The 17247-nt window shown below is 42.5% G+C and overlaps 1 protein-coding gene across 1 annotated transcript in view; it reads left to right on the plus strand.

Moving 5' to 3' along the window:
• The window catches only part of Palm2akap2 (PALM2 and AKAP2 fusion), a 295986-nt gene extending 288741 nt beyond the window's left edge, over positions 1-7245 (plus strand). Inside the window, exon 10 of the mRNA XM_042695250.1 lies at positions 6271-7245. Coding sequence (XP_042551184.1) covers positions 6271-6369 — 99 coding nt within the window. The 3' untranslated portion in view covers positions 6370-7245. The remainder of the gene's footprint in view (positions 1-6270) is intronic.
• Positions 7246-17247: the final 10002 nt, after the last annotated feature.

The following is a 17247-nucleotide window of genomic DNA, read 5'->3' on the forward strand; positions in this document are numbered from 1 at the left end:
TTGAGAAACAATATTTTTCATGTTTATTTCTATATAATTTTCTTTTTTCTTTTTTTTTTTTTTTTGTCGGTCGTGGGGCTTGAACTCTGGGCCTGGGCGCTGTCCCTCAGCTCTTCAGCTCAAGGCGAGCGCTCTACCACTTGAGCTACAGCGCCACTTCCGGTTTTCTGGTGGTTTATTGGAGATAGGAGTCTCACGGTCTCTCCTGCCCGGGCTGGCTTTGAACCGCGATTCTCAGATCTCAGCCTCCTGAGTAGCTAGGATTACAGGCGTGAGCCACCAGCGCCCGGCTTCTATATAATTTTCTTTTCTTTTCTTTTCTTTTCTTTTTTTTGTCAGTCATGGGGCTTGAACTCTGGGCCTGGGCACTGTCCCTCAGCTCTTCAGCTCAAGGCTAGCACTCTACCACTTGAGCCACAGCACCACTTCCAGCTTTTTCTGTTTATGTGGTGCTGAGGAATCGAACCCAGGGCCTTGTGCATGCAAGGCAAGCACTCTACCACTGAGCCACCTTCCCAGCCCCAAGAATTTTCTTTTTATTATTGTTATTTTGTTTTTGTTTTTGGTCAGTAGTGGGGCTTGAACTCAGGGCCTGGGTGCTATCCCTGAGCTTTTTTCACTAAGGGTAGTGCTCTACCACTATGAGCCACAGCACCACTCCCTTCTTTTCTTTTTGAAAGAATACTTTCCAATGTACAGATTTATAGAGATAATCACACATTTATTCACTCCACAATTTATTGAGGCCCTACTATGTGTCAGATACATATGCCAGATTCACAAAACATCACAGTCATTAAAACAAAAGTTAAAATTCTGATTGTGGAGCCAACATTCCAATAATAGAACACAATGAAGTGATGAACCCTGTCTTGCTGCCTTTGTTCTCTTCATATTTGCTTAATATTTTTAAAAGAAGTTAATTAATGTCACAAATACAATTCAAGCCCTCTTGTTAACATCCAGTTCCCACTTTTCTCTTTGTCATATGCTCTTTTCTTCTTGGTGTGCATTTCCATGCATGTTTTTCTAATATGTGTGTGTATATACACTATATATATATATAGTGCATATATGTATGTAAAATAGCTTTCATTTTTGCATGTTGTCACATTTCCTATAGACGGTAATGATGTTATTTCTGTCTATATTATACTTAGATGCATTTGTGTTGTACTTACACTTCCAGTACCTTCGTTCTGAATGCTAAGTAATATTCCATTGAATGAATATATAACTTCACTCTCCTATTGATGGACACATAGATTAGATTGTTCCTACTTTTTTTATCATTTTTATTGTTGATGATATTGTTTGTAACTACAGTGCTTCAAAGAAGTTTTAAAATGTGTCTTGTGGTGCTAAAGATCAAACTCAGGGCCTTGCATGCTAGGCAAACACCTTATCTCTGAGCTACATCCCCAGCTTTCATAAATATCATTATACATGTTCCTTTATGCACTTATGGAATAGCTTCTCTACCTAGGATTGAGCTGGTATCTGTTCATTAAATAGTACAATTATTCTTCACATTGGCTGTATTTATCCCTTTTATATATAAATATAAAGATTATATTTCCATATATCAGTATCTAACAGAACAGTTGTATTTGATTATAGATTTGACCTGTCAATTTCCAGTAATTGTTACTCATGTGGTATAAAATGAATGTTGAGAATTATCAATCCATTCACCTTCATCATTGTCTAATCATGGTTCTTCCCTGGGGGACAGCAGTTTGAGAATTAGGCCCTAATCTCAAACTCTATTGGAGTCTAAGTATAGTATGGAACAGGGAAAATCTGGTTAAGTATATTTAAGTAGTTACAACTGGGCTTAGTTCACTTTACTAGAAGTTTAGTATAGCTAAGAGAATAAAATATTAATATTCATGATTTAACATATTTGTCATTTGTTTCTCATCCCCAAAATAGATTAGTCTATATTGCCAAAGTAAGCAATTGTCTTGAATTTCCTAAGTGTTAGAAAGACAAAATTAGAGTGTTGTTCAAAAATAATTGACTCCCTGATCTCCCCCCCCCCCCCAATCTAAATTTGTTTTACTTTGTAAAAACAACAAAACTTTAAAATTAGGTCCTGTTACTATTTTATATTTTTTTATGTTTCCCTCTCTTCATTTGCATGGAATGTTTATTGGTCCAGGCTCCTCACAGCCACTGAGCAGCTATGTAGCCTGATGTCCTCCAGAGTCACTTCCACACTCAGAATGCTGGGTTCAAACCTTGGCCTTTCCTCCTTCTGAGTGGTGCTTTGGTATCTTGGTGTGTAAGATGGGAGCAAGAACTGGGCACTGGTGGCTTGCACCTGTATTCCTAGATATCCAGAAGGCTAAGATGGGAGGATTGAGGGTCGAAGCCAGCCCAGGCAGGATGAGCTTCTTATCTCCAATTATCTACCAGAAAAAACAGACAGACACAAAAGCTCAACGATAGTGCCCAGGCCCTGATTTCAAGCCCCATGACTGGCAAGAAATAATAAATAAATAAATGGAAACAATGATAATATGAAGCTCATAGAATAGTTCTGAAGATTAAAGCAGTAACTAGTTCATAGTCTTTGGAATTTAAGGCATACACAGCCAGAAAAGAGGGTAATACATTTTTGAAAGCCAAAGTAATACGTAAGAACCCAAGTGTGTAGAGGTCTAAATTTGCTAGAGATGTATCCACACACCCATACCCACACAAATCTAAATTAATTAGAACAAGTGCCCATTTATACCTTCCCCAAGGGCTTGGATGTGGAATTCTCTGAAGGCTTAATGTAGATTGCCTTTACCCCAACACAGTCTTAGATATTAAGTCTTATGAATTCCAGGGAATCTGGTGACCTTTATTCCAAGGTTATATGGTATAAATTTTAATAACAGTTCATGAGAAATTCAGGATTATGTTGAGTAGCCATCCAAATAAGAAAGAATGAATGGAGAGCTTATTATGTAGAAGGGCATTATTTGAGCTCTTGATGAGTTATTCAAACCAAGCCCCTGCTAAATGTCTCCATGGTGACCAGCAATGTGGTGCCTGACAGTTGGTAGGAATCCAGTAAGTATAGATAGATTTTAATGTAGGTTCCTGAAAAATAAAGCAAGCCAAATTTGCTGAGGTTGATTAAGCATTAAAATGAGGTTTAAGAGCCAGGCACCAGTGGCTTATGCCTGTAATCCTAGCTACTCAGGAGGCTGAGAGGATAAAAGTTCAAAGCCAGCCTGGGCAGGAAAGCCCACGAGACTTATCTCCAATTAATCCCAGAAAAAGCCAGAAGTGGCATTGTGGCTCAAGTGGTAGAGGTTTAACTTGAGCAAAAAGAGCTAAGGAACAGTGCCCAGACCCAGAGTTCAAGCCCCAGGACCAGCAGGGGGGGGGGGGGGGGGAAACATTTTAAATAACAAGGAACATTTGAAAAGGATGATGGCCACATTCCCCCCCTGCCCCCCCCCCCCCCCAGAACCTTATTTCCAGCTTTCATAGAAAACTTAGTTTGTACCTACAATCTGTAAGGCACAGATGAGCATTTTATATAACATAGAAACCCTTATTTAAAATGCCTTGTTGCTGGACACCGGTAGCTCACACCTGTGATCCTAGCTACTCAGGAGGCTGAGATCTGAGGATCACAGTTCAATGCCAGCCCAGGCAGGAAAGCACATGAGTCTTTTATCTCCAATTAGCCACCAAAAAACCAGAAGTAGTGCTGTGTGTGGCTCAAGTGGTAGAGTGTTTGCCTTGAGCTGAAGAGCTCAGGGACAGTGCCCAGGCCCAGAATTCAAGCCCCACAACTCTCCCCCGCCCCCTCCCCCCCAAAAAAGCCTTGTATTTTTTGCATTCCACTTCTTAGTTTATAAATTTTTGTACAGATTGATGGAAATAATTACTTTATAACTTACTATGAACTTGGAGCTGTGTTAAATGCTTTACCTATATCGCTTTAAGAGTCAGTCAACTCCTACTTTATAGCTTTCCTTATGCCTGTTTATTCAAGGATACAAGGAAGTAAGTTAAGTGACTTTTCCAAGATTATAGCATCCCTTCGATTTAAACCCAGACCGCCCTACATCAGAGTGGGCCGTAGGGCATATTATGCACAAAAAGACTTGACACGTAAGATGAGCAAGAACAAAACCAGAAATATGCTGCAGGCCTTCTCCAAGTCCAGTCCTGCATCATCCCTCCATTTTTATTGGCCAGAAAAAAATCCTCCATTTAACCACACCAGCCTTGAAAGCATGCTTTCTGCAGACTAGTTTATTACCCATGGATGTTCAGCAGCTCTGGTGTACTTATAAACAAGACACTTTATTACACTGCCTAGGTGTTTAACAATATCTAATTCACTCAGCAAATGTAACAACACACTGCAGTTAGGCCCAGCTAGAGGAAGGCCTCCCGGAGTGGAATACTCCGAAGCCCAGCCACTTCATGGGCTGAGATAGATACCAGACCCTTTCCTCTCTTCAGAATCTGCTTAGGCCCAAGCTCTCACCTGCCCAGTAACCTGCAGCTCTCTGCTTTTCTGCAGTCATCCACATCATTGTCCCTGGCCCAAATGATTTGTAGAATATGCAAAGTCTTCATTTAAGTTTAGCGCTGGCTCCACTGGAAAATTGGAAACTACATCCTTAGCTGGTGCTGTGGTGTGTGTTGACATGGAAAGAATTGCTTTGGCTGCAGTGCCATGACCTGGACCTAAGTCCATGTCAGCCACCTCAGTGCCATCCACCTGGCACTGATGTGAGGAACATCAAGGCTCACTTATGGAACAAGTGGTCACTCATACCTTCCGTCTTCTCCAGCAGCCATGGTCACAGCGAGGACCATTTGGTATGGCTTGAAAAACTCTATCAAGAGCTCAAATAATTCATTTATTAATAATGAGCTTTTCATTCACCCTCATTTGTATGGCTATTCAACATCTTAAACAAATGAGAGCTGGAGTCCACAGATTATTTTAGTGCTCAGAAGGAAAAGAAAATGAGCCCCATGGACATAGTGGTGAGCCTGTTTGCCCTCAGTGTGACTTTTAATTTCCTCCTTTCCTTTTCTTTCTTTCTTTCTTTCTTTCTTTCCTTCCTTCCTTCCTTCCTTCCTTCCTTCCTTCCTTCCTTCCTTCCTTCCTTCCTTCCTTCCTTCCTTCCTTCCTTCCTTGTTTCTCTCTCTCTCTTTCTCTCTGTCTCTCTGTCTCTCTCTGTCTCTCTCTCTCCCCCTCCCTCCTTTTCTCTTCTTTTTCTTTCTTTTCTTTTTTTGCTAGTCCTGGGGCTTGAACTCTGGGCCTGAGTGCTGTCCCTGAGCTCCTTTTGCTCAAGGCCAGCACTCTACCACTTGAGCTACAATGCCACTTCTGGCTTTTTCTGTGATTAACTGGAGATAGTCTCATGGACTTTACTGCCTGGGCTATCTTTGAACCACAATTCTCAGATCTCAGCCTCCTGAGTAGCTAGGATTACAAGCATGAACCACCATCGACTGGCTATTAATTTCTTTTATTAGTGTATTTGGCCCTATCATTACATCAAATTCCTATCTTCTTAAATAACCTGAAAAGCTTTTTCCCACTAAACAACTCTTTATGTTTAATTATGTAAAGTAGATTTGTGATATAAATATGACCATAGTTTATATAAATCCACAAAGCTTGGAGAATTAAATCCACACTGGTCCATAATTAAGCACTGCTTTCTGCCGTTTCTTTTATAGTTTGTAATAGTCAGTGACCCTATTTCCAATGCACAGTAGCAACATATGAATAATAACTACTGTATATTAGATGGCACAGATACAGAACAGTTAAATCATTACATACATTTCTATTGGATAGCACTGTACTGAACAACATGTAAGGATCTGCTCTACCTAAAAACTCGATGCTAGGCTGCTGGTATGGCTGTGTGGTAAGTGCAATGGTAGAGTGCTTGCCTCATATGCACAAAGCCTTGGGTTTAGTCCCCAGCATCATGGCAAAAATCAAAACAAGACAAAAACCTGATGCAGAGCAAGTCTAGTTTAAAGAGATTTACTGAGCACACATTAGATGTCTTTTGGAATCTGTGGATCACATAGTAAATTAATTTTAGCTTTGAGATTAATATATACTCAGAACCTTCCAGCCACCTTTGTTTCTGTCTGTCTTCTACCCATCACCCACACTTAGTAAGCAGTACCAGAATAGAGAAAAGAAACAGGAAGGAAATTTGTCTGTGTGTATAATTAACATTCATGAATGCTAATGTTTTTTCCCTTCTGTCTTTTCAGGTCCTTGAGGCCACCCGGGTTAATAGAAGAAAGAGTGCTCTGGCCTTGCGCTGGGAGGCAGGGATCTATGCCAACCAGGAGGAAGAGGACAACGAGTAAACTTTCAGCCCAGGAAACTTCTTTGGTGCTTGGGATACCAAGAAACCGAGACATGATCAAATCAAAGCATTTTAATGGACTCTTTATTAAAATGCACACAAACTCAGCAATCCTTATGTAGATCAGAAGCTGCAATACACAATAATGAAAAAAATAATCATCAAAAAGGAAGTCAATCCACCCATCAAACTCTTGAGACCTAGGAATCAGCAGAGAAAGGATTTCTTTGTGACTCAAGAAGAAACCTCTGGATTGGGCCCCGTCCACAATTGATCCAAAAGGACAGAGACATCACAAGCAAATCAATCTAATTGCTGCCGGCAGAACCGAGACCAGCCTGGCAGGGTAAAGACAGAGAACAATGGCAAAAGGCCACCAGGAGGACAGTAGGTCCCCAGCTGGTGTAGTCGACATGGTATAGGCCATTTCTCTGTTTCTTTCTGACCCTTGCTCTTGACACCAGAGGTGTTGGGTTGACTCCATTTTCTCCAGCAGCCATAAAATGTGTTTCTCTCCATCATGCCCAAGAGGCAGTTATGATTCAATCTCAACTTGCATTTAATTATTTCTAATTGGGAGCAATGAATGGTTTCAGTACATAAAATTTATACCAGGAGTTTGAGAAAGGTGGAAGAGAAAGCCAAACCAAATGGATTACTTTAGCTTTAGGATCTTTCGTGTCTGCATTTACTATTGACTGATCTGCAGTTTAGAACACATTTCCACAGTTTTGTTTCTTCATAGGAAAACTATATTTAGTGGGCAACATCTATTTTTATGATGGGGTGGGGGAAATAGAAACATGGGTAAAGTCTATACACATTGAACAGCTTGGTTCAAGATAGCAGGGGTATTTTTAGAGTGGCAATAATTGAAGAAAAAAAAGGGGGGAAACTCTGCCTTGGAGAGGTAGATGGCCAGAAGTAAAGAGGTGTTTATAGCTATTTTGTATTGTAAAGTGGGCCTTAGAAGTAGTAGGGAGGAAGGATCAGTTGTTTGGGATCTATCAGAAAGGAAGTATGTAAATGTCATGGAGGTAGAGAGAGAAAAATGGAGGGAGGGGGAAAGAGTAGGAAAATAAAAAAGTAAGATTATTTTTGCTGAGCAACCAGTGTTTTTTCAGAATGATAAAGAGAAAACTATAGAATAGAAATTTAAGTGCAGGCTTGGAATCAGCTACAAATCCTAAAGATGGTGTGTGTGTGTGTGTGTGTGTGTGTGTGTGTGTGTGTGTGTGTGTGTGTGTGTACATGTACACCTTTGTGTGTTTGTGTGGAATGCATTCAAGAATAAGAGTGTGTGTGTGTGTGTGTGTGTGTACACGTACACCTTTGTGTGTTTGTGTGGCATGCGTTCAAGAATAAGAGTGTGTGTGTGTGTGTGTGTGTGTGTGTGTGTGTGTGTGTGTGAAAATTCCAGATTGATCGTGACATAGGGGTGTACAGTTATTTCCTCCAAAGCTGTCTACTAGCTTCAGGAGCAAGTGAGAATTTCTTTTTTATGAAAAGGGATATAATGGCACTGAGCTGATGCAGTATTTATAATATTAAGTTGACCTAACATGGTATTTGCATGAGTCACAATTGCAGAGTTTTGAGCAGTTTTGTAACTTGACATTTAGGAACATATCCTATTTATTCCATGCTTTATATTCATGCTTAGTCTACTAGAGAGGATGCCAGCTTTACTTGTTCTGTCTTTTAAAGCAATATTATAAGGGCGTTCACTTAACTGGGTGCCCTAAATTTCTGGATGAGAAATGTTCTATTTCTGATCACGAGGGGGAATAAATACCTAACAAGCCTTCATTATTTTTCCTTTGTTTTAAAACTATGGTTTAAGAAAAGCAATAATTAAATTAGACCTCACTATAATTCATTTGTTTTCATAGTATGTCATAAATTGTAATATGTTATTCAAATAAGTTGCAATTCCACAAAACGTATATGTAGTGCTATACACATTATGTTGCTTTTTTATTAGACGAGTGTTGACCGGGTGGGGGAGAAAGCGTATTCGCAGACGAGTGGTGGGCACAAGATCAAAAGATGGGATTGTACAATCCTTTAAAATGGTCCAGGGAGACTGAAATGAAGAGCCAAACTTTGCAGATGATAGCTAAAGTAGCACATGGCAATTTTTAGATGATTTATCATCCTTCCAGCCTGAAGGTGGAAGGTGGAACAGTCAACAGAATATTAGCCATTGATGACACAAAGCAAATAAGTTCCCTGCTGTAAGGAATTCATTTTTTAGTGGTGGAGGCTGCTCTAGAGACAAACATTACCAGAAAAAATGGCATCTTGTCTGGAGGCAGATTGGAACTCCTGCTTCCTCGGAGTGTCTGAGAAAGGAGGACCATTTTTGTCTATGAATTTCCAGTTGAAGGTTCCAGATGTCTGGACTGAGGTCCTCATGAGGAGAGGTGTTCCCAAGAGAGACACATCAGTATAAGAACAGAGGAGGCAACAGCATCCTAGCCCCAGGCACAGAGCACCTGTTAGATGGCTAGAGAGTAGTCTGGTTCTGTGGGCTGCTTTGTGTGGAGGCTTCGTGTTTTCTGAAAGGATCTACTTGGGACTGTAGGCATGGAGTTTTGTTTCTGTTTGGAAGGGGCTATAAACTCATGGGAGGGAAAGCCATGGTTGTGGAGAAGATAGTTTACAGCCAAGAGGAAAGCTTAGGTCACAAAACTCAGGCAGTCACTTGGTAAGGCAGATGATTAAGGACACTTGACTGCAGTGGATTGTCTTCCTTAAGGAGTAACAGTTTCAGAGCCCGAGTCTTTTGGGCCACACTGCAGGTATAGATGAGGAAATCAATTTGGTTTCTGTGAATTTTAACTATGAGTTCCTCTACTACCATCTTTTGGAGTTCTCCTACATGCCTTTGGACTACTTTCTAATTTCCTTACCCACCTCACTGATAATCCTGTAAATTACAGTTTCCTAGGGCATGCCAGACTTTCTCTGTGCTCTTGAGTTTTACTCATTCAAGAAACACCAGGCCGCCACTTTGGACACAGCACTGTGCTAGGCTCTAGGATCCTGCAGGAGCCCCTGTAACCTTTTAAACATAGCGCAAGGAACCCTGGTGGAAGGTCATTCCTGCCTCTGAACCAAGAGGAAGAGGCTCATGAACAACTTTGCCTCTGAAGCTCTGTCCACCCTCAACCAGCACACATTGATAACAGATGTTTAGATTCTTAGTGATATTAAAAACCTTCCTGAAAGTGTCCCATGCTGCTGCATTTATAGACGTACACTTTCCTCTGAAGTGGACTAAGTACTGACAGGCCTTGCCTTTCTCATGCAGAACTTATGGAAACGGGGTCTGTCCATGGTAGGAGGTCTACTTGGATGGCACATGTAATTTCCTTGCCTCTGTGTACCCATGCATGCTGCCTACCCTCAGCCATGGCATACAAGCAGTATATAGACCAGTGTCCACACCACACACACACACCACACACACACACACCCCACACACACACACACACACACACACACACCACACAAAGCATAACAAGGGACACTAAAACAGTGTTGACTCTTATCTCTAAAGACATTTTTTTTCCAGTTGAAGGATGAACTTAACTTAAGCATATATTGAAAAAAAAAAATAGCCTAAGTGTTTAGAGATGGTGACTATATCCAGTTTTAGTTTCAAAACCAATTTCCTGAATTCTAAGTATTCAGTAAGCTGCCAATTTTGATCTTGTGTTGCTCTTTACCCACATGAGTTTTTTTCTTTGTTTCTTTTTATTATTATTATTAATTAGAGGAGGGTGTGGGGGAGGGGGAAGCAGCAATACTGTGTTTAAAAATTATAATCTGTATCTGGCTTTCCTGTGTATGTTAACCACTTAAATGTTATTATTATCCTGCTTTGGTTTTATAGTGATTGTGAAGCATTCGATGCAAGTATACAGTTATTTTCTCATTAAAACCCGATGTGTGTGTTGCATTTTTTTAATAAAGGATGGCTGCTTGTTTGACTGTGGGAGGCGGTTGAAAGGTTGGGCACATTGTGCCTGGCATACCCATGGCTTCTACCCCTCCATCGTGGCAGTTCCTCACATGGAACAAAAGAACAATCCTGAGAGTAGCAGACTGATCCCAGTATCCTGTTCTCAGTGTCTATATGCCGTGACAACCCAGAAACTTCTGATGGGACTATCAGAAATGAGTCAAGTGCCTCTTGATATGTTTTTTGTTTGGTCAGTTGTGAGGCTTGAACTCAGTACCTGGGTGCTGCCCCTGAGCTTTTACACTCAAAGCTAGTGCTCTACGACTTTGAGCCACAGCACCACTTCCAATCAGGCTGGCTTTGAACCGCAGTCCTCATATCTCAGCCTCCTAAGTAGCTAGGATTACAGGTGTGAGCCACCAGTGCCTGGCTTTATTTTTTATTACATTTTGAGGATCTGTATTCAGACTTTAAAGGACAAATAACACAGAATCGTCAGGAAACTCCCCAGTCTTTGCCTCTCCTTTCGCATTCTCTGTCAGTCTCCAGCCCCAAACCTTGGTTCCTATACTTTCTTGCTGATTCTACTTGGTGATTCTCCAGGTTTCCCCCCCCCCCCCCCCCGATTTCCACCATATTTCCTTGAACTACCGAAGATGTCCTATGGTACCCTGTCATGAATGGCATCTTCCAGTCCTTAGGTGGTAAAGAATTCTGAATTGGAGAGGCTGAATGCAGTTGACAGTGATCTTTGAACCCCCTCTCCGAATCTGTGGGTCCCCATATCTGTGGATGCAACCAACTGCCAATTGAAATTTTTCAGAAAAAGAAAGTTCTATTGAGCCTAGGTAGACTTTTTTCCCCTCTTGTCATTTCCTAAATGAAATGGTGAGCAGCAGTCATCTCTACTGCCCAAAGAGAATGGGAAGTGACTGCAAATTAGCTGAGGGAACTGTGTTAAAATTAAGTTATGGTGAGGTTAAAGGTGCTGGGTTGCAGAGCGAAGATACAAGGTGACTGGAGCAAAGCCAGACTGGGCAAGAGATGAGCCTGAGGCTCAATAACACCCATGCTGTGACCGGTGCCAGGTTAGGACCTGGTACCTGGGTCCCAGCCCTGCCCCTCAGAGTCCAGTGGCTCCAGCTGCACTCACGGGACCCTGCTCAGGTTCTCATGACCTTTGGGAAGGTGGCCGTGTATTTGTGGAAGGAGCGGAGTCTTCTGATGAGGCTCCAAAACATCCACACCATGATGTGATGCCAGAGAACCTGGTACTTAGTGCATCCTTGACATTTCCTTCCAGGTTGTTGACATGGAACAGCGGGTGAGACAACTTGTCAGCGGAACAGTTCTACATAGAGTGTCACAGGTAAGGGCTCCCAAAGGGCCTTTCCAGAAAGCCAAGCCCTGTGAGATAGAAGCGTCAGCCTTGAGAGGCATTTGAACTTGGCCTAGAACCAGCATCAGGAGGTAGAAACTACTAGGTGGGGCATAGGGAAAACATAGTTCACGGCGTACCTTCATCAGTGCCAAAAACAACACGTTGGAGAGATACACTCGAGAAGCAATGTGGGCAGAGTCTCGTGTCCAAAACAAATTTCAGGTATCCAGGGAGCCCTTTACCTCCAAGAAGGCTGGCCAAGACTTTGTAGTGGGCTCAGAACTTCTCTAGCAGCAGTTTATGTGCGTCAGGAAGGCAAGCAACACAGGTGAGAGTGCACTAGCTTTTCCCAGTGTAAAATAAGTCAGTGCAATTGGGAAAAATACAACTTTCAACTGTCAATAGGCACCAGAAACTCTCAGTAAACCCATGTTCCATGTGCATTGGCGGGGGGGGGGGGGGGGGGGGGGGGAGGGAGTCCTTTAGTATAGTACAAGCTGTAGCCTTAGTGGCTATCCAAGAGTGTACACCTCAGGAAAGTCTTGGGTAAATAGCAAATGTGGGAAATCACAGTCAGTGTGATACATGTGAAAAATTATTCAGTAATGACTTAACTCTTTTTAAAAGTTATTGCTTTGGGGCTGGGAAGGTGGCTCAGTGGTAGAGCGCTTGCCTTGCATGCCTGAGGCCCTGGGTTCGATTCCTCAGCACCACATAAGCAAAAAGAAAAAAGCCGGATGTGGCGCTGTGGCTCAAGTGGTAGAGCGCTAGCCTTGAGCTGAAGAGCTGAGGGACAGTGCCCAGGCCCAGAGTTCAGGCCCCACAACCGACCAAAAAAATAAAAATAAAAATTATTGCTTTTATAAAGGTGATGTGCAGAGGGGTTACAGTTAAGTTACATAAGTCAGGTAAAGAATACATTTCTTTTTGGACAATATCTCCCCTTCCCTCCCTCTCTCACGGTTTTTTTCCTCCTGTCCACATCCACAAGCTGTAGAGTTCATTTTCAACATGTTGTCTAGTCAGTACCACTGCTGCATTTGTTCACCCTTTATCCTCCATTTCTGTGAGTAACGACCTCAAGGAGGGTGTTGATGGGATTGGGGGGGGGGGGGGGGAGGGAACGTTGAACTGGGGCCTGGGCATTGTCCCTGGGCTCTTGCTCTCTACCACTTTGAGCCACAGCACCTCTTCTGGTTTTCTGGTGGTTAATTGGAGTCAAGAGCCTCATGGACTTTCCTGCTATCCAGTAACCAATTCGGAGATTGTTCTTGCTTTTTACTACATATCTTATCGCTTGGCTCTCATGTTCAGAGAACATGCAATTAATTTTGTGGCACCCACCCATATGGAAATCCTTCACTCTAGCTCTACCCTCGTTATACACTAAAGAGTTCACACTGGAACAGTCTTGAGTCCACTGAGTGTGGGAAATCCTTCAGGCATAACAAAACTAGCATTGTTACACATCAGTGAGTTCACAGTGGAAAAAAGCTTTGAGTGTCATGAATGTGTGAAGTCCTTTACCTTCAGCTCCAATCGCTGAAACACCAGAATGTTCACAGGGCAAAGAACACAGCCTGTTGTGCACTGTGATATATCCCTGGGTGCCGTGGCTTGGTGGGAGTTGGCACGGGGGGAGGGGGACTCAACACTTAATTTCCTATGTGTCTGTGTTTGTAGATAGAGTCTTGAAGAAAGTAAATATGGTTGGATGAGGACATAAGAGTGCTTGCCTTGCATGCATGAAGCCCTGGGTTCAATTCCTCAGTACTACATTTACAGAAAAAGCCAGAAGTGGCGCTGTGGCTCAAGTGGTAGAGCACTAGCCTTGAGCAAAAACAAGCTTAGAGACAGTGCCCAGGTCCAGAGTTCAAGCACCAGGACCAGGGGGGGGGGGGGGTTGGGGGGGGGGGGAGGAAGAGTGGACCACTAATCCAATATAACAGATGTTCTTGTAAGAGACACCAGAGTATTCTTCACATTTACAGAACAAAGACAATCCATCAACCCAAGAAGATGCAAGTAAGGGCCAGCACACACACCAGAACCTGATCATGCTGCTGTCCCAAACTTAGAATTTCACCACCTAGGACTGTGATCAAATAATTTTCTTAGCTGGGCACTAGTGCTCACACATGAAATCCTAGCTACTCAGGAGGCTGACATCTGAGGACCAAGGTTCAAAGACAGCCCAAGCAGGAAAGTCCATGTGAGACTCTCATCTCCAATTAACTACTCAAAGACCAGAAGTGGTGCATGCTGTGGTTCTAAGTGGTAGAGCACTAACCTTGAGCCAAAGAGCTTGGGGACAATGCCCAAGCCCTGAGTTCAAGCCCCACAACCAACATACACAATATATAAGCCAACAAAATCACAGTGATGATTGTCCAACTCCAAATTTACTTAAAAAAATCATTAAAATCTTACATTTGAAAAGGACATATCATTATCTAAATTATCCCATAGTAAAGCTCTGGGGAAGAAGGGGAGATAGGCCAGTGGGGTGAGTCAGAAAACAAAGGCAGCAGAGTGAGTGTTTACAGAAAGAGGCCAAAGAGGCTACACAGCTTCATCTAGAACATGAGAGGGAAAGAGGCCTCCCCACGCACATGGCCTCCAGCCTGTCGGCTAAGAAGGAAGCATGCCTTTACTCTCTGGATGCCTGTCAGGAGCCAGAGACAGGGCTGCTGTGGTGGGCTATGGACTCAGGGTCCTGAATCTGATGGGCTTACTTAAGTGTTAAAGTGTGTACATCGATGTGCTGAATGCTCAGGCTGTGAAAACCCCACTGTGAAGGAGTTCACTACAGGGGATGGCACAAGAAGCCCACGACAGTCCAGCCAGAGGTGATCTTTTCAAGATTCTTACTGAGCAGGCTTTTAACAGCAAACAGGCTCACGGACCTGTGATGGAGGTTATCAGTGGAGGTGGATGGGTACTCTGTCTACTGCCGTGAGCCTATTTATTTCCCCTCCTTCTTGTTTGTGGCAAAGAGATGGTTTGGAACAGGTAGAACAGGAAGATTAGTTGGAAGCATTGGCCATTCACAATGGAATTCTTGAGTTGTGAGAAACTCCATTATCCCTCTCTGCACATTCCCTATCACAAATTCAGACTCACGCTGGGGACACAGAGAATAAATGGGGAATTGGGAGTGAGACTTGCGAAGGTTTTTGCTGTTTTACATGCTGGAAAGATTGAAATCTAGGAAATGCCTAGAGGAGATGCCACACGGATGATTTCTGAGTGTTGCCTGAGCATTCAGGTGTTATCTCTGGGAGGAAGCATAATCGCTCAGTGCAGATGGTGATATTCTGCCAAGGTACTGTGATCTCCATGTCGACTAACCTGGTTGGGAGAGTTCTTCAGATTTTTCAAGTTCACAAATGGTAGACTTGAAACAACTGGAAAACAAAATTCACAAATCTCCCTTCCATTGTTTTGTCTCTGCCCACTCATTTCAAGAACATTCTGTCTTTTAGTAGCCTCTGGTTGCTAACATCATTGTACCTATGAAGAGCTTGGGGCACCATGTTACCTGGAATGCTTCTTAGACACAGATGAAGCCTGCAGGTCTACTCTGCAGGTCTGCTCTGGAGAGCAGCTGGAGAATTTTCTAACAAGTTCCCCGGAGATGCTACCCTGCTTACATAAAGGCCTCACTTTGGGAATCACTGGTCTGAAACATAAGGAATAGATCTGAGCAAACCACTTACGTTTCACAACTGGGAAAGTGCACTGGGGATTCAGCACAGTACGGCAGCTCACTGGCTGACCGACCTCATGCAGGCTCATGCATGAGACCTTGGATTTGATCTCCACCACTGCAAAACAAACAAACTAAATCTAGGGAACCGATTTATGGTTTATAAAAGCCACATGTATTTTGAATATTGATGAACATACTCCACTACCCTGTGGGTGTTGTGAAGAAGCACTTAGACTCTACCTAGCTTCTTCAGTTAGGCCCTTTTGATAAGGAATAAGCAAATTAAGAGCAAAATAGAAAAAAAGCAGTATCTACATATGTTCAGATGTTAAGCATAGGGCATGATCAGGGATTTATTTGGCCATGGGAAGAAGGCATTGTGTGTGCATGCATGTGCATGCATGCACACACGTACTGGTTCTTAAACTCTGGGTCTTGGCACTGTCCCTGAGCAGCTAGTTTCTATCTTGCTAGCAGGCTAGTTTCTATCACTTAAAGCACAGCACTACTTCTGGCTTTTTGGTGGTTAATTAGAGATAAGAGTCTCACGGACATTTGGGCTGACTTACAACCATGATCCTCAGATTTTAGTCAAGAGTAGCTAAGCCACTGGTGTCCAGTGGAAGAAGTTTTCATGGTGTACAATAATGGAAGTTTTGTAGTGCTGGGACTAGTACTCAGGGCTTCACACATGAGGCACTCTAAAACTGAGCCACATACCCCCTCCTCAGTAACCAAGTTTTGATGCCAGGGTCTGAACTGAAACCAGCTCTTGTGCTCAGCTCCCTGTTTAACTTCATGTTGAGTCTTGTCTTTGGCAATAATCAGGTGAAGGATGTTTTCCTTCAATGCTGTGTTTACTAATCATTGAGAGGCCTACCTGTCTATTGTGTCATAAAGTCAGGAATTGCACAAGAGCAAACAAATCAATGATAATAAATCCCCAAAAAAAGAATGAATCTTTGCTCTTAAGATTATAAGAACTCAAAAGCATCTATCATGCATTATTTTTTTGCCACAAACCTATTAGTCAGTGACCACCTATCCCCCATATAAGCAAATTCCTGGCATTTTCTGATTGGCTTACTGTAATTGATTTCTTTGCTGTCTTGCTGCTCAACTGATTGGCTTCCATCTTCCAGTGAGCATTATTTGAATATCAGGCTTGTGTAATTTTGAGATGAGATGTGAACTAAGTAATTCTGAGTTGGCTCAGGGGAGCATTTTACAACTCTTAACACATGTTAGAATCACATGGTGAGCTTTGAAACATTTAGTGGTCTGGGCTGGGACTCTGGCATTCGTTTGAAAAAATTATCCCAGGTGATTCTAATGCAGCAGTCTTTAAACAGCCCCCTCCCTTACCTCCAGTACAGTTGTTCCTGACCCTGGCTTCACAGTATCTTAGGATCCACTGGAGGTACTTTCTCCTTAAGTACTAGTGCTTAGGTCTGAACCTAGATATTCACACACTTTTTTCTATGTATAAATTGGAGCCAGAAAATTAATTGCATGTTCTCTGGATTTGAGAGCCAAGTGATAAGATATTTAGTAAAAGCGAGAACAGTCTCAGAATTTATTACTGGATAGTCATAAGGTACCAGAAACTTGCAAAGAGGAACTTAAGAAGTAACTTCCCAAAGTGAGCGAGAAGCTCACAGAAACACCTTCCTTGCTCACTGGAAGGATGGAATTCTCCTCTCTAATGTTTTCAGATGACTTTTGGTATTCATCTTTGCCTGCAAGTATGAAATGTGGCCACAAGGTGTCACTGGTCTCTAAAGTAAAAGCAGATTTGATGGTCATGAGCCTTCCT

The sequence above is a fragment of the Dipodomys spectabilis genome, unplaced genomic scaffold (genome assembly GCF_019054845.1).
Source record: "Dipodomys spectabilis isolate Male_0828 unplaced genomic scaffold, ASM1905484v1 ptg000006l, whole genome shotgun sequence".
NCBI lineage: Eukaryota > Metazoa > Chordata > Mammalia > Rodentia > Heteromyidae > Dipodomys > Dipodomys spectabilis.